The 26022-nt window shown below is 38.0% G+C and overlaps 1 protein-coding gene across 5 annotated transcripts in view; it reads right to left on the bottom strand.

The window, feature by feature from the left end:
- Positions 1-26022, bottom strand: part of LOC111147315 (kelch like family member 7) — a 66029-nt gene that overhangs the window by 13318 nt on the left and 26689 nt on the right. For all 5 annotated transcript variants that reach the window (XM_022503303.1, XM_022503300.1, XM_022503302.1 and 2 more), the window contains 2 exons: positions 22817-22991; positions 12465-12607 (listed from right to left, as the gene is read on the bottom strand). In XM_022503303.1, the coding sequence (XP_022359011.1) occupies positions 12465-12607; positions 22817-22991 (318 nt within the window). The remainder of the gene's footprint in view (positions 1-12464; positions 12608-22816; positions 22992-26022) is intronic.

The following is a 26022-nucleotide window of genomic DNA, read 5'->3' as shown; positions in this document are numbered from 1 at the left end:
TATCATGACCTGAATCTAAGGCAGACTCTTAACTGACTGAGCCATCCAGGCACCCCTAATTTTAGTTTCTAAGAGCTGTTTAAAAAATAATCATAGAGGGGCGCCTGGCTGGCTCAGTGGGTTAAAGCCTCTGCCTTCGGCTCAGGTCATAATCCCAGGGTTCTGGGATGGAGCCCCGAGCCCCGCGTCGGGCTTTCTGCTCAGCGGGGAGCCTGCTTTCTCCTCTCTCTCTCTCTGCCTGCCTCTGCCTACTTATGATCTCTTTCTGTCAAATAAATAAATAAAATCTTAAAAAAAAATAATCATAGAACTACGGCAACAATCCATAGAGAAAGCAGGTTTATACCAGATGCAAGAACATCCCTAGAAGCAGTTTCATGAAAAGTGCATAAAACACTTCTGGCTTCATTCATTTCAGGTCACAAAGAATGCAGCTCTGTGGAGCTGGGAAACACAGGCACTGAGCTAGGCTGTGGAGAAGCTGTGGGTCATACAGAGTCACTTCACCTTTCAGGGATGTTAGTTCCCTAATCCTTTGAAACAAAAAGACTGAACTAGATGATCTTAGGGCCCTTCCCTTTCAGCTCTAAAATTCAATGACCTTAGGGTCCAAATGATTTAGAAAGCATCCCTGAACAAAGAGCTAACACTTAGTTAATTCATTATAGAGCAGTGCCCTTTCCAGGAACTATCCTGAAATACCTTAAAACATTTTATTTAATTTCCTCAATAATCCTATGAGCTAAGAGCCTTATCTAATAGATAACAAAATCTTAGAAAGTTAAGTACCATGTCAAAGGTTAGAGAGTTAGAAAGTGGTGAACCCAATATTTAAGTCCAAATTTGTCAGACTCCAAAACTGTACTCTTAACTCCTACACTGCTCTGCTTCTTTAAAAATCTTCTTACGGGGGGCCACCTGGGTGGCTCAGTGGGTTGAAGCCTCTGCCTTCGGCTCGGGTCATAATTCCAGGGTCCTGGGATCGAGCCCCACATCAGGCTCTCTGCTCAGCGGGGAGCCTGCTTCCTCCCCTCTCTCTCTGCCTGCCTCTCTGCCTACTTGTGATCTCTCTCTGTCAAATAAATAAATAAAATCTTAAAGAAAAAATCTTCTTACAGGGCCTCCGAGAAAGAACACTGGACTGGGAATGGAGTAATCTGGGTTCTTCCTGTTCCTGCTGTATTTCTAGCTAAGTTACTCTGGGGATCTCACTTGACATCAAAGGAAGTGAACCAGCCTCATCTACAAATCATACAAATCAGGATGTTGGCAGGATGGCCACTGAGGTCCTCCTGCACAGCCTCCCTATCTGATCACTTAGAAAAGCAATGTTTAAGCACTAAAACCACAGCTTCTCTGAAAAACAGGGATTTTCCCCCTGTCTTTATATGGTATTTGGCCCAAGGCTTAGCATATTGAAGGGAATGTTTCTTTTGGATGTTAGGCCACATTTGTGTAAATGTCTCATCCAGCTGAGCCATCTTCATTTTATACTTTCTAAAGGTCAAAGACTGTAGATCCTGCACATGGCTCCTAATCTGAACCAGTTCCTCACTATAGGGACTGCCTTTAAACTACACTGACTCCAGGAAGCATCTTGTCACTCTGGCCCCTGGTCGTTTGGTGGCACTACTGAGGGACAGGAAATCTATGACCAACCGACAAATAGTACCTGGTATTAGAAACCAGGCTTTTCTTTACTTTTTTGGTAAATCGAAATAGTTTCTACCTTCATCCTTTGCTAGAACAATTCTTCTCCCAGGAATTTACCCTACAGAAAAAATTGGGACAGTGTATAAAGCTGGCATATACAAGATGTTTCACTTCAGGGGTATTTTTTTTTTTTTAAAGCTTTTATTTATTTACTTGACAGAGATCACAAGCAGGCAGAGAGGCAGGCAGAGAGAGAGGGAGAGGGAAGCAGGCTCCCCGCTGAGCCGAGAGCCCGACGCAGGACTCGATCCCAGGACCCCGAGATCATGACCCGAGCCGAAGGCAGCGGCTCAACCCACCGAGCCACCCAGGCGCCCCACTTCAGGGGTATTTTAACAGGAAAAAATAGGAAATAGGCCAGATAGGCATGAAGAAGATAAGAATTAAACAAATTATGGTATATCCTTAGACTTAGATAAATTATGCTATATCCTTATGATGGAATACTCTGTAGCCCTTCAAAAGGATGATATTCTCACTGACATGAAAATAACTCCACAATATAAATGCTAAAAGAGTAAAAATAGTTCCTGCAAGACAGCACATATAGTATGATCCCATATATGTAAAATGGAGAAGACTAGAATGGTGTTGATGATGTCTTTTGATACTGGGATTGTCCTGGCTTTCTCTTTTATATCATGCTATATTTTAATTTTCTACAGTGAGCATTTTTTTTTTTTAAAGATTTTATTTATTAGAGAGAGAGAGAGCCAGAGAGCCAGAGGGAGAGGCAGAGGAAGAGGTAGGAGACTCCCTGCTGAGCAGTGAGCCCTATGCAGGGTTGGATCCTAGATCCTGGAGTCATGACCTGAGTTGAAGGCAGATATTTAACAAACTGAGCCACCCAGGTGCCCATTTTTGTTTGTTTGTTTTAAACAGAAAAAGTAAATATAACAACCAGGCAAATAGTGCCAAAAACACGGTAAAAGGAAAACAACTTCTCAGAGCAAATGCTTATAACAGTGCTAAATGTTTTAACAAAAAAGTCAAAGTAAAACTAATTTAAGAAGGCGCGCCTGGGTGGGTCAGTTGGTTAAGCATCGGCCTTTGGCTTAGGGATCCAGTGCTGCATCGCTGCATCGTGCTCCCTGCTCAGTGGAAAGTCTACTTCTCCCTCTCCCTCTGCACTTGTGCTCTCTCTCTGTCAAATAAATAAATAAAATCTTCAAAAAAAATGACAAAATGGTATTTAAAAAATTAATTTAAGGGTTTAGGAACTGAAAAACTTATCAGCTGCTATATTCTGAGACTGCATTTCAACAAGACAGATCAAAAACAGTCTTTGTCTTCCTTCCAAATGGCACACTTACTAGGGCACTCTGGTTTTCAGAAGTAAACACTTGATCATGCCAAGTAATTTCACAGGTTGTACCCATTTTGAAATATACTCATTTTCAACAGGGTCACACAAATATTTCTGGAAACATATTAACCTCTTAAAGTCCAGAAAGGGGTTTGATAATCAGCCATTAGGAGAAACCACTCCTGTAATCTAAATTCTTCAAGAAATACAGTATTGTAGTTAGAAAAAAATGGCTTCCACAGTGGGTGCTGGGTAGGGTGGGAGGGGCATGACTATGCTGTTGTAAACTGCTAGATAAAATTAGGAACAGCAAACCTGTAAGTGGTCAGTTCTCAGCTGTTAAGGACTGTTAACATGAGCAAGGAGTCTGAAGTAAGGCCAGAGACCAGCTTAAAGGGGATTACTGATTCAGAGTACTGCTTCTTTATAAAGTCACAAAATGTTCTTCCTTTCCACTCATAGATGAAAACCTTATCACCAAAAACCAAAGACTCAAACCTAAACTACTTAGAAATTTAAATATGAAATGAAACCCAAAAGTGAAACCCAAGAAGAATATTATGTTCAGTAATATCGCTTGTCCTTTGAGTAGAAAACAAATGAAATAGGAGGGAACTATCCCTGTGCTAGCACTCTGCCAGTTATCTCAACACAAGATTTGCCTTTAGATGAACGCTGATATGTTATCTTAAATCTTGGCACAGGAAGGCATATTACCCTTTATTTTATTTTAAAGATGTTATTTATTTATTTGACACACACGGAGAGAAATCACAAGTAGGCAGAGAGGCAGGCAGAGGCCCTACCCACTGAACCACCCAGGCGCCCACATATTACCCTTTAAATGATTATTTCAAATCTCAAAATGTAGTAACATACGCATTTAATAAACAGTCCACACCAAGGGACAAACACCTGCTCTGTCTCAGATGTGTGCAGTACAGGAGCTAATGCCAAAGGGCCCCAGTCAGGGGGGACAAACAAAATGAAGAAATGAAGATGGTAAGCCTTTTTACATTTAAATATGGAAAGTGAGGAATCCTAAAGATGGCAGGGAGAAACTGAGTGCATGAAGATCAAAGAAAAGGTGGAGTCTAATGAACAATAGAAATTCACACAAATCCTGAGATTTCAGTTTGTTAACAGACCAGAAAACTGAAGTTTAGAAAGACTAGCCAATTTGCCTAAGCTTATATACCTAAACTTGAAACGCTCTTTCTGTAGAAGAGCTGCTTTCCTTTACCAAAAAAAAAAAAAAAAAAAAAAAAAAAAAAAAAAAAAATCTTCACAAAAGAAAAAAAAGACCAATGGCCTAGTCCTTCAGTTCTTCCACCTGTCTAATCTCTTTTTTTCTAAAGCACAAAATCTTTTAAATCACAAAATTTTTTAAAGCACAAAAATGGAATCTACAGTTGTTAGATTCCACTCAGTTAAGTAATGCTTTGGAAGCCATACTTATCAAGCCAAAAAGATGCCTTCATACTTAGGATTCAATATATTCTAGTCTTTTTCCTCCTATCCAAACTCTACCAATAAGTTGCCCTCAAGAAAATCTTCATGAGGGGCACCTGGGTGGCTCAGTGGGTTAAAGCCTCTGCCTTCGGCTCAGGTCATGATCCCAGGGTCCTGGGATCGAGCCCCGCATCGGGCTCTCTGCTAGGCGGGGAGCCTGCTTCCCTTCCTCTCTCTCTGCCTACTTGTGATCTCTCTCTCTGTCAAATAAATAAACAACATCTTTAAAAAAAAAAAAAAAAAGAAAAGAAAAGAAAAAAAGAAAATCTTCATGAAACTTTCATGGACAAATCCAATTCAGGGGGAGTTCTTCAAATCAAGAAGGCTGTTAATGCCTGTTCCATTTTTGGACTTTCTCTTTTCTTTTCTTTAAGTAGGCTCCTCCCTGGGTGTGGAGCCCAACACAGAGCTTGAACTTACAACCCTACAATCAAGACGTGAGCTGAGATCAAGAGCTGAATGCTTAACCCAATGAGCCACTCAGGCACCCCCCATACTGGGGCTTTTAAATGGCTATGTTCAGTGGCCACCTCATTGACCTCAGCCTCCAATTGCTTCATGTTTCTGTACCTATGTGCTCTGTATAATGTGCTCTGTTGTTTCTAACAGCTGAAGATAATTATCTCTTATAACTGATCATAAATATTCAAAGAAAATAATCACAACAAACCTATTCAGACATGTTTTAATACTCCTAGGATGACATATCTTACTTTGCTTCTGGGTCATCATATGAAAAATTACCAGGGTAGCCAACAAAAATTTTCAAGTGACATGGTATAGTACATAGTGAAAATTTATCTCTTTCTCTGTTGGTTACCCTCAGCCTGACCTTTACCCCTGTAGTCCTGTGTTCATATGCCCACTACTCTCCAGCTAATTCCAGGATGGCTGGAGTCCTTTAAAATACCACCACACACAGATACCATTTTTAGTTTCTTCATTCCTACCCACTTACAGCCCCCACTCAAACACCTACAGCTCCATTTCTGCTCTCTCCCAGCTCTTTTAGGGGACTGATATGTTAATTTATAATAATTATGGCTTGAAGAGAATGAGTCTGACGTCATCACTCCTGTGGTTAGTCATATTTCCTGGGGGTTTCTTGCAGATGCAGTGAAAAAGGAAACAGATCCCTGAAGGGGGAACTTCGTGGGATGCAATGGGCTTTCAGAACAAAACTACAGAACAGTGTGTGGGGTAGATGCTTGGAAAGGGAAGAACAGAGGCTCTCAATATCTTGGAAGACATTCTAGGAAGGCAGAGCACTCTGTTGAGAATTTATTTCAGAATACATTCCAGTCTCTTCCACATGAACGTGAGGACCACCTGTCTAACCAAACTGCCTGCAAACAATCAAGCTTGAGGAACACTTAATGTGCACAAGCTGCAGAGGACATGTTACCACTGGGGGCCTATTATAATGACAACTAAGGAAGCATAAGGAATACCCATGGTGACCCACACTTGCATTCCAACAACAGCCCCTGGGCATGCAGTTTTAGGACCAATCCACTTGGAATAACTACTGCCCATGTTGGGTATTTTGTTCCTGTAGGTGCTCCTGATCATTTTAGGAGTGCGCACCTTTTACCTCCGTATACTGCTTCTTTTTTTTTTTTTTTTTTTAAGATTTTATTTATTTATTTGTCAGAGAGAGAGAGAGAGAGAGGGAGAGAGAGCACACGCAGACAGAACGGCAGGCAGAGGCAGAGGGAGAAGCAGGCTCCCTGCTGAGCAAGGAGCCCGATGCGGGACTCGATCCCAGGACGCTGGGATCATGACCTGAGCTGAAGGCAGCTGCTTAACCAACTGAGCCACCCAGGCGTCCCTCCGTATACCGCTTCTACAGCACTCTTTTGCTGGTGGCAAGCACTACTGATATACTCTTATAAAAGCCTTGTTAATTTTTTAAGGTGTACACTTCTTTATGTACATATCTTCCATAGTCATATGCAATGTGTAACTGCCCATTTCCACCCTGATCACAGAGTGGGACCATCTCCTCTGGAGAGAGCTTTTTTAAGAGGTCAGGTGGCTATGATACTCTGAGAAAAAGCACTGTAGTACCTATATTAAACAATATTTCCAACAGGAAAATGTGTGCTAAGTTGAAGGTAACTTTATTTCTTTTGATTTAGGGCCCACCCATATTTAAATCCAGTCCTATAAAACCAACTGGCAAAATTGCTTGTGAAATGTTATACCAAATTACACTGATTTATTCATCCTTTTGAACTTGAGTATCCACATTTGGCCAGACACTAAGCTCAGCGATAGGTCTACTTAAGAGTTCTGAATAAGAAAATGTACTCAGGGTAAACCTTCTGAACCTGATGTGATATGGCACCATATGGCTTTCTGCCTTTGTAATTTATAGGCTCTGGCCCTTACCCTACTGGTCTTAGTCTTTATTTGTTTTTGGCAGGGAGTGTGCAAAATCCCTTTTTCTCTACCATATTAAAGTGGTGAACCAAGACCTTTGCAAAGTTCTAAGCCCTTAAGAACTCACTGTTTTATCGACAGGAAGAGTCCAAATAAAAACTGGTCTGTTAAGTCAATTTTTATTTAGGCATCAATATCGTAAGACATTCTCATTCTACAACTTGAGAATACCAATACTAAGAGAATAGAGCACTGGTTAACATATAAACAATTTTTTTAGTAATCACTAAGCACTTAAAAACTTTAAAAACAGGTAGAGGTGGGGAAATGGAGGCTCAATAAGCTTTATAAAAGGACCATAACAAGAAGTATTTAATTTCAATTTTATACAGCAACCCAAGACATTTTTCTATTAATACTCAGGAAAGAAAATTAAGATTTTATCATTTTTCAGTCAGCCATTAATACAAATATTTGCCTCCTCTCACCAGTGATATCCAAGGAAAAATCTAAAAATAACAGTTTATAGGGATACTGTCTTAATTCTGAATAATTCAATTAAGTAATATACTGCTTCAATTGCCCCTTCAAAAGAGATCAATCCTGAAAATGAGAAATTTTGGGCTAGTATAGGACACACACAAATGGGTCTCACTTGATGAAAGCCAAATCTGAATTTCTGAATTCTAATTTCTGAGAAGATTAAGTTCAAGAATTTTAAAGTAATTCCTGTATAGTACTTTTCATTAAGCAATCTACTTGAGTCAATGATGAAATAATGTTCATTTAGGCAGATTCAAGATAGATAACAACTTATAATGAAATCAGCCTTCCCAATTATTTTATTAGAATAGTGACTAATTAAGTTATATTAAAATATTATATACAAAAATAGTAATGGGTAAAAGTTCCTCAGGATAAAGTTTTATAGCAAAAACAAGGGAGGGCCTGGTACTTCTAATAGACACATTTAATAAACACTGAAGTGGGATTCTAATGGTGTCAGCTTCAAGGCATAAGAGATAAATGATGGAATGAGGATATTTTTATTGGTAGTTATTTCCTCAATTATTTGAATTTTTCATGGAAAGTCTAAAATTTTTTGGTTGAGTATACAAAAGAGCAATAAGTATGTGTGCGTCATTGATAAGAGCAAATAGGAATTCTGAAGTCACAGTTTCATTTCCAGGGTTGTGGAGAACATATGCTTCTTTTCAACTGTCCAATTAAAAAAAAAGTCAAGGAAAGTGTTAGAACTACAGATCAAAAATAAAGTGCTAAGAGTCATTCCACATTTCCCATATACTAGAAACAATGTATACTGTCTCCTAAATGAAATCAGGATTCTCCTGTCCCTCTGTCCACCACAAGAGCTACCTCTTTTTTTTTTTTTAAAGATTTTTTTTTATTTATTTATTTGACAGAGAGAGAGATCACAAGTAGACAGAGAGGCAGGCAGAGAGAGAGAGAGAGAGAGAGGGAAGCAGGCTCCCTGCTGAGCAGACAGCCCGATGCGGGACTCGATCCCAGGACCCCGAGATCATGACCTGAGCCGAAGGCAGCGGCTTAACCCACTGAGCCACCCAGGCGCCCCAAGAGCTACCTCTTTAATGTAAACTTTTTCCTACCGAAATGTAGTTTAATTGCCTTTTTAAAAAACTGAAGTATAGCTAACATGTTACATTAGTTTTAGGTGCACAACATAGTGATTCAAGTCTGTATGTTATGCTGTGCTCATAAGTGTAGCTAGGTTTTTTGCTTTTAACTATAAAAACCAATACCATAGTTAGACCTTGGAAAACAAGAGAGGATTATTATCAACACCTGAAAGCTGTAGTTCATAGAATTATAAAGTCCTAGGATCTCAATTTTTGCTTGGAAAAAAAACACCACATTTATAAAATTACTTGCTCTTGATTCAAAAGGATCCTGAAAAATCAAAAAACACTGAAATTAAATAGGCACTGGTATGTTAAGAGTCTTAACCTTACCTGGTGTGAAACAGTAGGTTTATCAATCTCTTAAGCACAATACCATTGTGCTTACTGGATTGTACTGCATAGGCCACGAAGCCTTGTGGTACCTGACAGACACCAGTCTTTACTGAGAAAGGAAGCTAGATGTCTTTGTAAGAAAGTCAGCTTATATTCTGGAGATGGAGGAATGGGCCAGACACAGATAGATGGGCTAAGAGCCGCCCAATATGGACAGTCCAAATATAATGGTGTTTAGCCAATCCAATTCTGATCCTCTGTTCTTGGAGAGGTCTTTTTGCTATCTGCCAGCATATCCACTCTATGAATCGTGATGTTAAGATTACAGTAAACAGAAGAAGCCTTCTTTGGTAAGACCTCCTTCTCTACCAAAACAGAGGAGGGACTGCTGCTTTGAACTGCCAAGACCAGTGCCTCTAATTGTTGTGGCAATGCCAGGTGTGGTCTTTTTTCTGGACCAGATTGAAACAACTACTAAAAGTTGGCATTCAGCTAACACTTTGGCTAAAGTATATTTCTTTTAGTGTCTACTCAGACAATTAGATGGGACTTTTTTGGCTGGCAGGAAAAACAAAATAATTTCCAGGTCTGACCTCAAGGATCTCTTGACTCTGTGTGCTATAATCTAAGCTGCAGGAGCCTTGGTCCCTTCTCACTTTACCAAGGGTAGTCACATATGGTCTCATATATTGATGCCCATACTATTGAACAGGTTTGGAGAATAGGACATGGTAAGACAAGTGCTTGACAGAAGTTTATCCTATAATACAGTGATGGTCACTATAAAGTTCTTAGATGCCCACAGGTCTAGAGCAGGGATTGGCAAACTATGGCCTCAGATCAACTCTAGCCCACTGCTTGTTTCTGTAAATAATGTTTTATTGGAACACAGCCATGCCAATTTGTTCATGTATGAAAACCCTGAAAATATTTATTATCTGGTCTCTTAAGATAAAATTTGCAAGTTCTGATCTATAGCATGTAGGTATAGCTCCTTGGAAACAAAGGATATACCTTCCTGTGCCAAGTACCTCCTACATATTAACAGATGGCGTATCCTGTAATTGGGTGTCCCACTTAAATACTTTTAGTGGGTAAACCAAAGAGCTGCCAGTTGCAAGTAAAAGCTAGAGCAGGAGACAGCTTTTTACGTGGGACAGGCTACAGTAAAATGGCATGGCTGCTCAGGTTACTTAGTGATCCTGAGACATCAGGATACTGACTAGGACGCTGCTTATTGCTTGGGCCATGTTCCAATATGACCACAGAGCATGACCTGGGATTCTGGAGCTAAGCCAACCTCCTTTAAGCAGGTATCATTTTCTTTTTTTTTTTTTTTTTTTTTAGGAAATAGCTCCTGGCTGGTCACTGGGTCTTGACAGACAGCAAACGTCTGACATCAAGGGAAATCAGGTAACCACACCATTAACACACTGAACAGTTTTACCTGATCTACCAAATAGCATACCTTCAACCATTAATTTGGTATTTAAATGCAACCCTGGGCTTACAAAGGTCTCAAAGGCACAGAATACCCAAATGAGCTAATTACACCCTTTCCTAGGAGGCCTTCTCCCTCACCTCTATGTCTTCATAAAGGTGGTCCCTATAAATCAGCTGATAAATTTGAGAGACCTGAGCTTGGTCCATTTATGATAGTACTAGCCAAGAGTAGACGATTAAAGCATTATAGTCCCTTCAGAATGGTACTGAGGGACAATTGAGAAGAAACCTTCTGATCTGGCAGAATCTATTTTTTTTTCTTAAATTAACATATAACGTATTATTAACCCCAGGGGTACAGGTCTGTGAATCTGATCAGGCAGAATCTTTTTTTTTTTTTTTCTTAAGATTTTATTTATTTATTTGACAGAGAAAGAAAGATCACAAGTAGGCAGAAAGGCAGGCAGAGAGAGGGGGAAGCAGGCTCCCTGCTGAGCAGAGAGCCCAATGCAGGCCTTGATCCCAAGACCCTGAGATCATGACCTAAGCCGAAGGCAGAGGCTTAACCCACTGAGCCACCCAGGCGCCTGATCTGGCAGAATCTTAAGTAGTTCCTTTTATTTTCCATTATACCCTTCAGGAGGGAAAGGCTGAGGTTTTATCAATTCTTGATAAAGTTTACCTAGATGGATATAGACCTGAAATAAGTAACACTGTAAGATTGCTGACAGAAAGATTTGAAGAAGGATAATGCCGATGACCCTTTAGAAAAGACACAAACTTGCATCCCATATGAATTCTTACTGGAGTACCCACAACTTCAGCAAAGTCTCTTAATAATCACATGGATAGGACTTCATCTCTATCTTCCCTCTCCAATCTGAGGCTTGCTCAGTGGGTTTATGAGAGACCAAAGGGGCAGTGACAGAGGCTGCATAAGCCAGGAGCAATGGAAACTAATGCATTTCCTCTCCCTAAGGCCAATGTTGCTATCCATACTAGACAGCGCCCATTTCGTCAGGAATATGGACCAGTCCTAAGCCCTTGATTTGTTACCACACCTTGGGGAACCAGTTACCTAATGCCTGGCTAACTACACTGGGACCCCTCCACTGATAAAGAGACAATGCCCTGCCCTTATTGGAATGGATACTGATTCTGGATTTGGATTGACCTTTACAATGTTTTGTACTCTGGACAGCATCATCATATGCGTTTTTATAAATGCTTTGTTCGTCTCTACTACAGTATTACATAGAATACCTCCAAAGAAATGAGTATCAGATAAGTATCGTGATGTCAAGAGGATGATGGACTCATCAGGTATCTATCATCAATCAAAAATGGGCCAACAAAATGATGAAACAGACCATTATATGCTAGATTCAACATGAGTTACAGGTGCTATCTTTCATGACTGTGATATTTGCTCAGCCCCAGCAAAACATACAGAACTAGCAAAATGCAGCATTCTTTCTTCCATAGCCAAAACACACATGTCTAAGAAACAAGGGGTAGAAATGTGAGTGGACTCTCTCAAGGTTTTAACTAATAATCTATTAAGAAAAATTGTGTTTCTAGACCTATGACTTAGGCTTTGCTGGCCCAAATGGCATAACATATGCTGGAAAACACATCAAAATTGGTGATCATTTCTAGATGGTTGAGTTAAAGGTAACTTAATCTTTTTTCTTTGTTATTTCTTTGTTCTATTTTCTACGTTTTCCAAATTTTCTAGAATTACTATGTATTATTTTACATTAAAACATAATTACTAAAGAAAGAATACCACATATATCCCCAGAACATTTTCATCGAAAATGACACATAAGGAAAGCAAGGAGTTGCTAACAAAATAAGATAGGAGAACTAGTTTTCCATTTTCTCTGATAGTGGTTACTATGCAGTGCTTCAGAGGAATTAAAAAAATATTTAAAATCTGACTAAGCCTCAAATTCCTTATTTGTTAAACAAAGAGAACTGTGTATCTCAAAAGATGTGAAAGAACAAATAAACTGCAACTTCTCTAGAAGGCATGAGCTATTATTACCCATGGCAGTTGAGTGTTTATGTGCTAAGGGCTTTCAAAAGCAAAAACAAAAGTTAGTTACCTTTGGGTTAAAATATCTACAAGACTGTGGCTGGGAGCCTCCAAAGAGGGCTATGCGATAGTCATGTTTCTTTCTTCTGGGCCTTGTGCCTTCTACCAATTCCTCTCGATCCTCTGGAGACAGCAGATGATATCTCATTCCACCTGCAGAAAAACACATGGCAATTTTTCAAGAAACTTCAGGCACTTTAATTCTTCGAAAAGGAAATAACCAAACATCATAGTGCTTTTATTTCTGTAACTGTTTTTCTACTATCCCTCTATAGCATTTAAGCAAAGAGTGAGGGGCAAAGAGGCAAGAAAATGTGTAAGGAGCTGAGTCCTAACAATTTATTATTCTCAGCAATCACTTCCATGATAAGAACGCCCCACCCACTTACTATATACCAGTGAATTATCTGGCTCTTCAAGCAACAGCTGCCAAAAATCTCTGAAACCACCACAGACTCAAAAATTAAAAATTCTGTTGGTACGGTCCAGGCACTAGTACTGCCACTTAAAATGTGGTTCAAAGGCCAGCAACTTCAGCATCTGGGAGTCTGTTAGAACTACTGAACCTCAAAATCTACTAGGCTTAGTGAATCAGGATCTACATACTAAACAAAACCCTAGGTAATTTAGATGCACATGAAACTTCGAGAAGTAGGTGCTTTCGATGATTTTTTAGAAAGACTTATTTATTTGAGAGAGAGCGAGTGAGCAGGAGCGGGTGGAGGAGCTAAGTGCCCGACTCTTGTTTCTGGCTCAGGTCCTGAATAAAGCCCAGTGTTGGACTCTGTGCTCAGCATGGAGTCTGCTGGAGATTCTTTCTTCCTCTCCCTCTGACCCTCCAGCTTGTGCTCTCTCTTCCTCTAAAATAAATTTTTAAAATCTTAAAAAAAAAAGGCCCCAAATATGGACACTAAGGCATAAAACACAGAAGCCATGAAAAAACATTTCAGACTTAACTACATAAAATTTCAAGTTAAATTGCTGCATGGCACAAAGAAGAAACAAAACCAAAAGACAATGACAAACTAGGAAAATATTTATTAATCATATAACAGACCAATTGGAAAGAAACCCTATTAATAAGATTAAAACCAGTTACTAATAGAAAATTCCACTAAGTAACTAAACACGGCTCACAGAAAAAGAACTACAAACTACTCTTAAACACAGGAAAAGATGCTCAAATGCTCTAGTTAGAGAAATACAAAGTAAATCATACTTCTTCACTTATCAGATTGTCCATGATCAAACTGTCTGGACACAGGGTATATTATAGGTGTGGTGTGGGGGAACACACACTGCTTCCTACGCACTGCTGCTGGGGATGTGGACAGGTACAAACTATATGGAAGGCAATATATATGATCTCCCCAAAATTACAAATGCACACACTGTTTAGTCAGTAATTCTTCTATGAGTTTATCAACCTAAAAGTTCAGTCAGGGAAGTGGATAAAAATTACTGTATATTCATACAATGGAATATTATAAGTGGCTGTTAAAACCAAAAAAGGGTAATATGTACCAAGGGAATGATCTCCAAAAACTAATGTGGAATGAAAAAGAGCAATAGCAGAATACACAGTATGATACCATTTGTGTTTTAAAAATTTATATTTTATGCATATAGTTAAATATGTAATTTATACAAGTATATGTAGGTAAATGTGTATGCAGACTACCAATGGAAGGATATATAAGATTGTAATCTCCAGCATGAGGGGATAAGGGGGTAGGGAGCAGGGTTAATGGAGAGATCTACTTTTCACTATATACCCTTTCATATTGTTTTGAACTATATATGTAGTATTATTGATAAAAAAAATAATGTCAACAATAATGTCAAAAAAAAATAATGTCAACAATAATGTCAAAAAAAATAATGTCAACAATTCTTAACACATGCAAAACACTTTGTTCATGAGTCTATGTTGGGCCTTTAAAAAAAAGAGACAGGCTGGAGAAGTCTGTGAGTGAATGAAAATCAGTATCAATATTTAGAATTTCCTTCATTTTACAATTTGAGTAAAAGCACTTTGTATTGTTCTAATTGTAAATTGTAAAACCTTTGCAGCTAAGGCTCTGGTGCATGCTCTAGGTCAGGGGTCAGACTTTTTTGGGAAAGGGCCAGATAGTAAATATTTTAGGCTTTGCAGGTCACATAGGGTTTCTGTCACATACTCTCCATTTGTTTTTATAATACTTTATAAATGCAGAGATCACTATTAACTCAGAGCTAGCTATAGTCTGTGGCATGTAGTTTGTTAACCCCCTCTTCAGCCACCCAACTCTAGGTCTAAGACAGAGGCTCTTAAACTGTGGCTCCCTGACCATCACCAGCAGCAACGGCCCCTGAAAACTTGTTAAAAATACAGATTACTGTATACTACCCCAAGACTTTGGAACCAGAAATGCTCGGGTTTGAGAGCTACTGCTCTTAGGAGGGCTCCACACAGGCCACAAGTGTATTTTATGCTTTTGCCACTTATGAAAAATTTCTAAATTATTATTCATTTAAAATATTTTTAGTGAATACAAAGAATTCTATTGTATGAATATATCATATGTTTTTCCAATTAAGGGACAATCTTGGGTCAACATACCTAAAATCATGACAATATTATTAACTAGGTGTTTAATGAAAATTTTACTTAACTTCCAAATTAAGAGGCAAGTGATACAATTTAATAAATAAGACATTCAAACTTAAGGCCACTCTTGAGAAAGATGTCTTAGGCAGGAGGGAAAATGCTCATTTCTCTTTCACTTATTTCATTAAAACTTTGTGACTGAGACCAGCTATACCTTAAATGAAATGTCCAGATGAGGTACCAAGAACAACTTTTGGTTCAAAGTTGGTTCTAACTACCTTCTATGAGAGTCTTTCTTGCTCACCACATTAACTGAAATCTAACTGCTGATTGCATTTGTAGATACTGTCCACGTTGGTTTTTTGGTTTAAGATGAATGGGAATTCAAGAGCCCAGGAGAGTTGCAGGAGTGTACTTAACTCAGCATACTGCAGTCAGTACACTCGTATTTCATGCCTTTTTAAAGAATAAGCTAAACTTCTACTTACAGCAGTAGGACAGTTCAGACTTTCACAAATACTTCCTGGTACAAAATAACTGTAACGTTGGAAAGAATAAACATTTAAACTTTGTTTTAGGGGTGCCTGGGTGGCACAGTTGCTTAAGTATCCGACTCTTGGTTTCAGCTCAGGCTGTTCTCAGAGTTGTGAGAACAAGCCCCACATCAGGCTCTGTGCTCAGTGTGGAGTCTGCTGGGGATTCTCTCTCCCTCTCTTTGCCCCTCTTGCTTGTGCTCTCTCTCTCTCTCTCTAAAATAAATAAATAAGGGTGCCTGGGTGGCTCAGTCGGTTAAGCATCTGCCTTTGGCTCAGATCATGATCCCAGGGTCCTGGGATTGAGCCCTACATTGGGCTCCCTGCTCAGTGGGGAGCCTACTTCTCCCTCTCCCACTGCCATTCCCCCTGCTCACACCCCTTCTCTCTCTCAAATAAACAAAATCTTAAAAAGAATAAAAGAAAATAAATCTTGAAAAGAAAGAAAAAAAAAAACCCCACATTCTTTTTGTTTCTTGAGAGCAAGTGAGCATGAGTAGGGGGAGGAATGGGAGGAGAGAAAGGGAGGGAGGGAGAGAAAGAGAATCCTTGAGCAGATTTTCCACTGAGCAAAGGAGCTGGATATGGGGCTCAATTCCAGGACCCCAGGATCATGATCTGAGCCAAAGGCAGATGCTTAACCAACTGAGCCACCCAGGCACCACTAACCCCCACATTCTTTTAAATGTACAGTTAAGGGGTACCTGGCTGGCTCAGTCAGTAGGGTATGCAATTCTCTTGATTTCTGGGTTTTGAGTTCAATCCCCACACTGGGGAGGGAGGTAGAGATAACTTAAAACAAGATGGTTAAAATGGCAAAGAAAATGTACAGCTAAGATCAGAGGGAGAAAAATGAGAAAACCAAAGTCTAGAATGGTAAGCATTAAGAGACCTCTAGAATGGTAAGTACTAATGGTACCACTATGAGGGTTTTTGATAACATCAGAAACTCAGAAATTATCTTACTGGGTGTATGAGGGAGAGAAGATAAGGTCTTGGATTTATACAAGTAAGCTGTCGGAATTGAGATCATTGCCTAAAGCAAGATCACTTGGATTGTTATACTTTAATGAAAAGATAAGCTAAAAAAAAAAAAAAAGCCAAAAAAACCAAACTGCCCTATGGCAAAAGAGGTAAACTGTAATTTGCCTACTTAAATTTCAGCTCCAGGTGAGGTAGTTTCCTTCCTAAGAATTTATAATGATGGCCTGCCCTTGTGCAGGTTTGAGGTTTGAATTTACCTACTTGCATGTCTAGGAAACCTTAAGTTAAGAAAGATTCAACATAATCTTGTTTTTTCTTGTGCCCCAGGACACATGGCAAAAGCAAATACCAATTTTTTTTTGAGGAGAGCAGGAAGACCCACAATAATCTAACCTAGGCCTCCCAATATTCTCAGAAATTAAGATAAAAAAATATAAGCTCACAATCCAAAATTACAAAACACATAAGGAATTAAGTAGACAGGAATAAGTCAAAAGAACAAACAAACAGCAGCACCTGGTCTTCAGAGACTCTTCAGATATTAGCATCATTAACACAAAACCCAAAATAACTATATTTAAAATGTTTATAGAAATGAAAGAACTGAAAACATGAGCAAAAAGCATAAAAAATGACCAGGCTGCTCTGAAAAAAATTAAGTAGCTAATATTCAAAACTCAAAGGATAAGTTAAACAACCGATCAGAACAGAAACAGATGAAAGCAGCATTAGTGAACTGGAATATACTTTTCAAGATTTATCCCAAATATAACACAATGAGACGAAGATGAATGAAAAGTTTAGAAATCGCAAAGTAAAGACTTGCCAACATTTCTAATTAGAATTCCCGAAGCAGTGGCATTATTTGAAGAAAAATGGCTGAGAATTTTCTAAATGATGAAAAACTCAGATCACTGGATTCAGGAAACAAAACAAATACCAAGCAGGATAAACCAAAGAAATGAATGCCCACACGTATTTGGTGCTAAACACCAGAAGTAAAGAAAAGCTCTTGTAAAAAGCCATAGAAAAAACCCAGATCATTTACAGAGAATGACAACTAGACGAACAGCAGGGACCAACAGTAATGATGAAGGCAGGATGAATGATCTTCAAAGTATTCAATCTAGAATTATATGCCCAGTTAACCTTTCATTTAAGAAGAGCATGAGGTGGGGGGAGAGACAGTTCCAGATAACCAAAACAATTTACAACAAATAGACTATAAATGTATGAAGTTTGTAAACGATGTTATTTAGAAATATGGAAAATAATCTCAGAAGGAAGGTCTAAGACACAAGAAGAAATGGTGGGGAAAGAAACTGGCAAACATGGATAAATCTAAACACTCATGATTTTTAAAAAAATTACCATGTCTCATCTGGAAAGTTAGAAAAAGAGAACTAAATTACAGAACAAGTAAACATGTAAATACAGAGACTGAGTTAAAGTGTTCTAAGATCCTTGTTTTCTTCTGGAGGAGGGAAGAAATATAAAATTTTTAAAGATTTTATTTATTTGACAGAGAGAGAGAACGAGAAAGCACAAGGAGGGGGAGCTGCAGGCATACGGAGAGGGAGAAGCAAGCTTCCCATGGAGCAGGGAGTCAGTCCAATGTGGGGCTCAATCCCAGGACTCTGGGATCATGACCTGAGCCAAAAACAGATGCTTAACTGAATGAGTCACCCAGGTGCCCCACAGAGGAGGGTAGAAATATTAATGTCTAAGGTACATGTATTAAAATAGAAAAGATAACTATTAAAAAGACTGGCACAGAGTTTAAAACTTCTCAAACAGTAGAAGGAAAAAATGTAGGGAAAAAAACCTCAACCCAAAAGGAGACAAGAGAGAAGTACAGAAAAACTGAGATGAACAAAAAGTGCAAAATAAGGCATTAGAAATAATTCAAATAAGTAGTACTTACAATAAATTAAATGGAATATAATTTACCTGTTAAAAGATAATCAAAAAGGGTTTAAAAAAGAAAATTAAACTATATGCTGTTTTGAAAAAGATACACCTAAAATATAAAGACAAAAAATGTTTGAAAAGACACAAAAGGATAAAGATAAGCCAGGAAATCACTAACCAGATAAAAAGGTAGATTAGTTATATAAATATCTAATAAAATACAGAAAGGCAACAATCTTATAGGGAAAAAGTAGATGACTACATAATGATAAAAGGTTCCATTCACTAGGAAGATAACATTTCTAAACTCACACTAATAAGCCCTCAAAATATATAGAAGAAAAATTAACAGAATTACAGAAGAAACTGAGAAATCTACTATAGTGGGTAAATATAATACAACTGTGTCAGTAACTGATAAATTAACTAGACCAAAAAATTAGGTCATAAAAGATAGAAATGACAACTTTACAAAAATTGACAACTTTCAATAAATACTAAAGATCTGATCATGATGTTCCTGGACCACAATGCAATTAAGTAAAAATCTATAACCAAAGGCTAATTTAAAAGCACCCTTCTACTTAACTTATTGGTCACAAGAGAAAACATGAGAATTACAAAGTATTTTTAAAAGCAATTTCCAGAAGAATACATACAGTGTAACATTTATATAAAAGAGTTTAGAAACATGCGAAACAATACTAGATGTTGCCTATATATATGGTAACTGTTTAAAGAATCATATGGTAATCAAACACCATATTCAGGGCTGTTTCCTCTCAGGTGGAAGAATGGGAGCAGTCACTGGGAAGGAGTACACTGGATGCTTCATCTGTACTGATTTCTTAAGGTGCTAGGTAAGTTCATGAATATTTGTATTATTTTTTATACCTTTCTGTATAGCTTAAATATGCATACCAAATTTTAAAACAATAACACTAAAGAAATATTGTCAAAATCCTCAAACTCAGGAAAAAAATAACTTTTATAGGTGTTTATTAAAGTTTAAGATTTAGGAAAAGTACTTTCTTAATTATAGACACCTACTATCCACTCCACTCATATCCACCTATGTACCACACACATACATAAGCCAACAACAGTCAAAACCCATGTCCACACCACTAAAACTAAGGGTATTCCCATTAAAGTAAGGAAAAGACAAGGCTGCCATTTATCACCATTATCAGTTAATTGAACACTGTCATGAAAAAGCCATTTAATGTAATAGGGCAATGTAACAAGATAATAGGGGGAAAAGCTAGAATTATCTTTATAGCAGATAAAAAATTAAAGCCCTAGAAAAAGAGAAATCAACTGAAAAAAGTTTTAAAAGGGATCAACAATAACTAATACAAAGAAAAATATATAATTTATAATAGCAACAACAAAAATATCTAAAAAATTTTTTAAGTGTAGAAATTATAAGAAGAAAATTATAAATTCTCCAGGATATAGAATTTAAATGAGGTACAACAATAATTAAAAGGTACCAGAATGAAATGGAAGAGAAACTGATTTTTGTGTATGTATAGATAAGTGGGAATTTAGTTTATGATGTTTCAAATCAGTGGGAACAGATGAATTATTCGATAATGATACTGGGCCATCTTGCCAGACTTACAAAGGAAAAAAAACCCAACAACCTAGATTCTTATTTATTCAAATAAATTTCCGTTGGGTATAAGGTTTAAAATTAAAAAAAAAAAAGGAGAAAAGAAGAAATCTATTAAGTGCATGAGAATAATTTATAAAATTAAAAAAAATCATCTTGGAATAAGGAAGACATTTCCAACTAAACCTCTAAAGCCAGATTCAGATTTAACAATATAAAAGAACTTGAGATTGAATGTGCCATTTTAAGACCTTTTTTTCTCCGCTTCTCTTAAAAGCCATCCCAGACAACAGGGAAGCAAGTAACAAACACAAACTCTACCTTTGATAATAGGTCTGTAACCCTGAAACTTAGTTAATGAAGACAGGTAGCAGATAGAATGCTAAACCGAAATGGATGTGGAAGGAGATGCCAATGAGAAGCAAGCCAAATTATCCTGCAGAACCATGGAAAGATTCCTAATTGGAGATAAAAAGTATCCCAGAAAGTGGGGTGGGGATGAAGATAAGAGAACTCTAAAATTCTGAATAAACAACATTTGAACTGCCAGGTCTCCTACACAGTCAGGTAATCTGCCATGCCTTCTCCACTGTAGGATATGTGAGGACTGGTCTTTGGAGATACTCTAGTCTCAAGGAATCACACAGAGAAGGGTATGAACCTGAAGACAAGGACTAAGTTTATGTATCAAAATATTCCCTACCAAGCAATGTCTATACACAGATGTCTATATCTAGCTACCCGAGAAAGTATCTACAGATACTGACATTTGAAGGCTCCTCAATTAAGAAACTGTGTTTACAATGATTACCCTGCAGTTGAGCCCAAGAGGTAAGGAGCCCATGCACATATACTGCCTTATCTACTAGTTTAATAATAAATTAGTCTTTTAAATATGACTCACAGATGATACCATTTAAGAAAAGCTTCCAATAGCAACAAAAAGAGAAAAACAAAATTCAAAGGTAATACAGAAAACACAGACAAGAGAACATGAAAGGTACTACAATGCTACTTCAGAATAAGATATTACAGCCATGAAATAAGAAACCAGAGAATAAATAAAAGCTCGCAGAAATTAAAAAGAGCTGAAATAAAAGTGTTGATAGAAAAATTAAGGCTATCTCTCAGAAGATAGAACAAAGAAGCAAAGATGGGTAACGAGAGAGACAAGATTAGAGACTCAATTGCTGAAGAATCACAATACCAGTAACAGAGAACAAAGAAATCTGTTGAAAAGATAAAAAATGCCCAACATAACTTAAAAAAAAAAAAAAAAAAAAGAGGCACATCAAGTTACATTATTGTGAACTTCCAGAAGAACATCAGGGATATGAGTAAAGATTTTATTTATTTAAAGACTGATTTATTTGAGAGGAGAGAGAGCGCACGTGTGCATGCACATGCACAAGATGGGGAGGGGCAGAAGGAGATGCTTGGCTGCAGACTCCCTGCTGAGCGCAGAGCCTGAGGCCAAGCTTGATCTCAGGACTCAGGAGATCAGAGCTTAAGCAAAAACCAAGACCTGACACTTAACCGACTAAGCTACCCAGGAGCACCCCCCCCCCACCAAAGATTTTTAAATGCTTACAAAGGAGGAATAAAAAAATAAGTGGGTCAGACTGACAGATTTTGACAGATTTCTCAAAAATAACACCAGAAGCTAGTTAATAATGGAGCGATGCCTTCAAAATTCTTTTTTTTTTTTTTAAGATTTTATTTATTTATTTGACAGAGAGAGATCACAAGTAGGCAGAGAGGCAGGCACAGAGAGAGGAGGAAGCAGGCTCCCCGCTGAGCAGAGAGCCCGATGCGGGGCTCGATCCCAGGACCCTGGGATCATGACCTGAGCCGAAGGCAGAGGCTTTAACCCACTGAGCCACGTAGGCGCCCCTGCCTTCAAAATTCTAACTGAAAATGATTTTCAACATAATTCTATACCCAGTTTAAGAATCCTTCAACTCTTTATGGTAAAATAAAGACATGAGATTCATCAAGTCTCCAAATATTTACTATCAGATATACTTTCTCAGGAAGCTTTCAGGGGATACATTCCATTCAATAGAGAGACTTATGAAAAGGGAACACCTGGGGTCCAGGAAGACAGTGGGTCTAACTTAGGAGAGAAGTGAAAGGACATCCAGGATGGCAGAGAAGGGAAGTCTAAGGTAAGTGTGCCTTAAGGTTAGAGTGCAAACAGTTCATACTGGAATATGTAGAAAGAAGGCTCTATGAAGGATGTTTCCAAGAAATAAAAGAAAAGCAACAGATTGTCTAATTGTACAATTTTATTAGGGAACATTTACAGAGGAACATTTATTTAGCCTCCAAGTCAAGAAAAACTAAGTAAATGAAAAAGTATGGCACCTATTAGTTCTAGGCCAAAAAAAAAAAAAAAAAAAAAAGGAAAAAGTGATCACAGTACACTATTTGGTTGACTAACATAAAAAATGAAACACCAGTAATGAAGAGCATGAAAGCTATCATACACAAAAGAAAACAAGGTATAAATAATTTTTACCTTCTATCACAGTGTCCCTATAAAATAAGGGCTTATGTAAGTCTCCTCCAAGTAAAGAGCTGACAACCCCTGTGGATTAAGTATCTAAAAGAGCTAAGTCTTGAATGTTTTTCCCTGGTGCTGAGTCTGATCCATTCTAAAGTTTTTAAGCTCAAGAGAAACTAGCTATAGGATCAGGTTACGAATGGACAGTAAAGCAACTTACTTATCACCATCTTAAGGCATTCAGGATTGTCTTGAATAAGTGGTTCAGCTTGTACCGTTTTACTTAAGAAATTCTTTGATATAAGAGGAAACCTGACTTTAGCAAGGATATCAACCATAAATGGCTGGCGATTAGGTTCATCATATTTCAACCATCTGACCGCAGCATCATAAACCTAAGGAGGGAAAATAGCATAGTAAATAAAGTTCTTAGAAGGCAGCAACATTTCCAATTACCTATTTATTCTCATACTGAAGGTTGGGGGAGGATCTCATGAAGATACAACCACTTATTCCCAATATTTTATTCAGATATTTTCTTTCATTCCCAAATACTTGCCTGTACGTCACAATAGTTTACCCACTGCTCTAATGACTCTTGTAGATAGATATTTTTTAGAACTAATTACTACTATATAATGCAATCACAGGAGGATACTGGATTTATAATTTTTTAAAACAAAATGTAACTTCTTGGGGGCACCTGGGTGGCTCAGTGGGTTAAAGCCTCTGCCTTCGGCTCAGGTCATGATCTCAAGGTCCTGGGATGGAGCCTTGCATTGGGCTCTCTGCTCAGCAGGGAGCCTGCTTCTTCCCCTCTCTCTTTCTCTCTCTCTCTCTCTCTCTGCCTGCCTTTCTGCCTACTTGTGATCTCTGTCTGTCAAATAAATAAATAAAATCTTAAAAAAAAAAAGTAACTTCTTCTCAGAAGGAGCTGTGATGTACATTTCAATGGAAAGAAACCTACTGGTTAATGATAGTTTCAATACATGTTCACTCAGTACCAGGAACACAGACTAATTTCCTCAGGGGGAGGTTTCCACCCGAAGACATATGAAGGTCATCTATGACTTTATTTCAATACAATATTCCTAATTATGAATTGATACCTGTTTTCCAGAAACTTTACAATATAAAAATTCTATATTTTAAAGGATATTTATATAAAAATTGTTTTCAAAATAGTACTATAGCACTCATTTATTTTTACCAAACAAGTCCAAGTTTATCAACACAATTTGATTTATAAATTACTAGTTTTGTTTTGTTTTTAAAGTAGGTTCCATGCCCAGGGGTCCCCAGGGTGGCGCTGTCAGTTAAGCATCTGACTCTTGGTTATGAGCTCAAGCCGTGAGTTGGCTCTGCGTTTGGTGCAATCTACTTGAGATTCTCTCCCTCTGCTATTTCTGCTCATGTGCTCTCTCAAATAAATAAATATAAATAAATAAGTAAATAAATTAGGCTCCGTGCCTAATATGGGGCTTGAGCTCATAGCCCTGAGATCAAGAATCCCATGCTCTACCAACTGAGCCAGCCAGGTGCCCCACAAATCATGAGTTTAAACACACTGATAACATACCTTTTATTTCATAAACATAAAAGTCTGCCACATAATTGTTTGAGCTACTTAAGTTGGTTCAGTTAGAGTTAGTGTTAATATGGCCTAAGTTCTGATCTCCATATGAATTAATTTTTTATGGGAACTGGCCTATTTTTTTTAAAATAAATTTCTAACCTTGGGAAAGTTTTATATTTACAAAAAAGTTGCAAAGATAGTGCAGAGTCCTCATATACCCTGCACCCTGCTGTTAAAGTGTTATATTATTAGCAAGGTACTCTTCTTTTATATACAAATTTATTTTTTATTAACATATAATGTATTATTAGCCCCAGGGGTACAGGTCTGTGATTCACCAGGTTTACACACTTCACAGCACTCACCATAGTAGCAAGATACTCTTATCACAACTAACGAATCAATTATTAAGTACAGTCCATACTTCCAAAACTTTAGTTTTTTATCTAATTTTTCCCTCTGTCCCATAACCCATAAAAGATACCACATCTCATTACTCATTGTGTCACCTTAGGATCTTCTAGACTATCAGTTTCTCAGACTTTCCTTGTTTCCGATCACTTCGACAGTTTTGAGTGCTAGTCAGGTATTTTTTTAAAAATTTTTATTTAAAAAAATTTTTTTTTAAAGATTTTATTTATTTAACAGAGACAGAGCACAAGCAGACAGAGCAGTAGAAAGGGAGAAGCAGGTTCCCCGCTGAGCAGGAAGCCTTATGCAGTGCTCGATTCCAGGACCCTGAGATCATGACCTGAGCTGAAGGCAGATGCTCAACTGTCTGAGCCACCCAGGTGCCCCTGCTAGTCAGATATTTTGTAAAATGTCCTTCAATTTGGGTTTGTCTTATGTTTTCCTCATTAGACCAGAATTACAGTTTTTTCAGGGGAAGACCACAGAGGTGCCATGCCATTCTCCTTACTTTATATTAAGGGTACATAATATCAACATGACTTATCATTGACAATATTAACCTATACGTAGTGCTCATCAGGTCTGATGATCTGTGGATACCATTTGCCAGGTTTTCTTCAGACTAAAGTTATTTTTAAATTCCCTTTCCATAATGCATGTAAGTCAGTTAATTTTAGTCACGTAACTGAGAAGTGTGGTTGTGTTTGTTATTGTTGTTGTTTGCCTAGCCAGGTCTTCCAGGTCCAACTTGTCAATTTGCAGACTACTATAACCAATGACTCTGGGCCATTAAGACCAGACAAAAATGGCTCAGTGCAAATCTTTTATCTTTAGAAGAAAAGTAACTCAAGGCTTATGATCTTATAGTACCTCTATTAGTTTTCTATTGCTGATGTAACAAATTATCATAAATTTACTGCCTTCAAATACAGAGAAGGGTGTGGGACTGAAAAGAGGGATTAACTGAATGTCTGCATATGAAAGTGTTACTGTTGGACCACCTAGCTCCCAAATGCCTGTACCCAGCTTACTCCTCCAACAGTTTGAGAGTAAAAATGTGTCTCACTGGGTTAAAATCAGTGTGTCAGTAGGGTTGCCTGAGGATCTAGAGGAGAAAGCATTTCATTGCCTTTCCCAGCTGCCTGCATTCCTTGGCTTGTGGCCTCTTCCTCCCATCTTCAAAGCCAGCAATCACTGGCCAAGTCTTTCTTACATCCCATCACTCTGACATAGACTCTTCTGCCTCCCTTTCCACATTTAAGGAGTCTAGTGATTACACTGGGCCCACCTAGATAATTTCATCTCAAAGATCTTTAACTTACCACATCTGCAAAGTCCCACTTGCCATGTAAGGTACTTACTGGTTCTGGGGATTAGGATGTGGATATCTTTGGAGGGGAAGCATTATTCTTCCTACCATGGTATCCAATAAACTTTAC

The sequence above is a fragment of the Enhydra lutris genome, unplaced genomic scaffold, assembly GCF_002288905.1.
Source record: "Enhydra lutris kenyoni isolate GAN:26980312 unplaced genomic scaffold, ASM228890v2 scaffoldscaffold16, whole genome shotgun sequence".
Lineage (NCBI taxonomy): Eukaryota > Metazoa > Chordata > Mammalia > Carnivora > Mustelidae > Enhydra > Enhydra lutris.
Note: the sequence above shows the minus strand (reverse complement) of the source record. Positions and strands in the feature narration are given on the sequence as shown.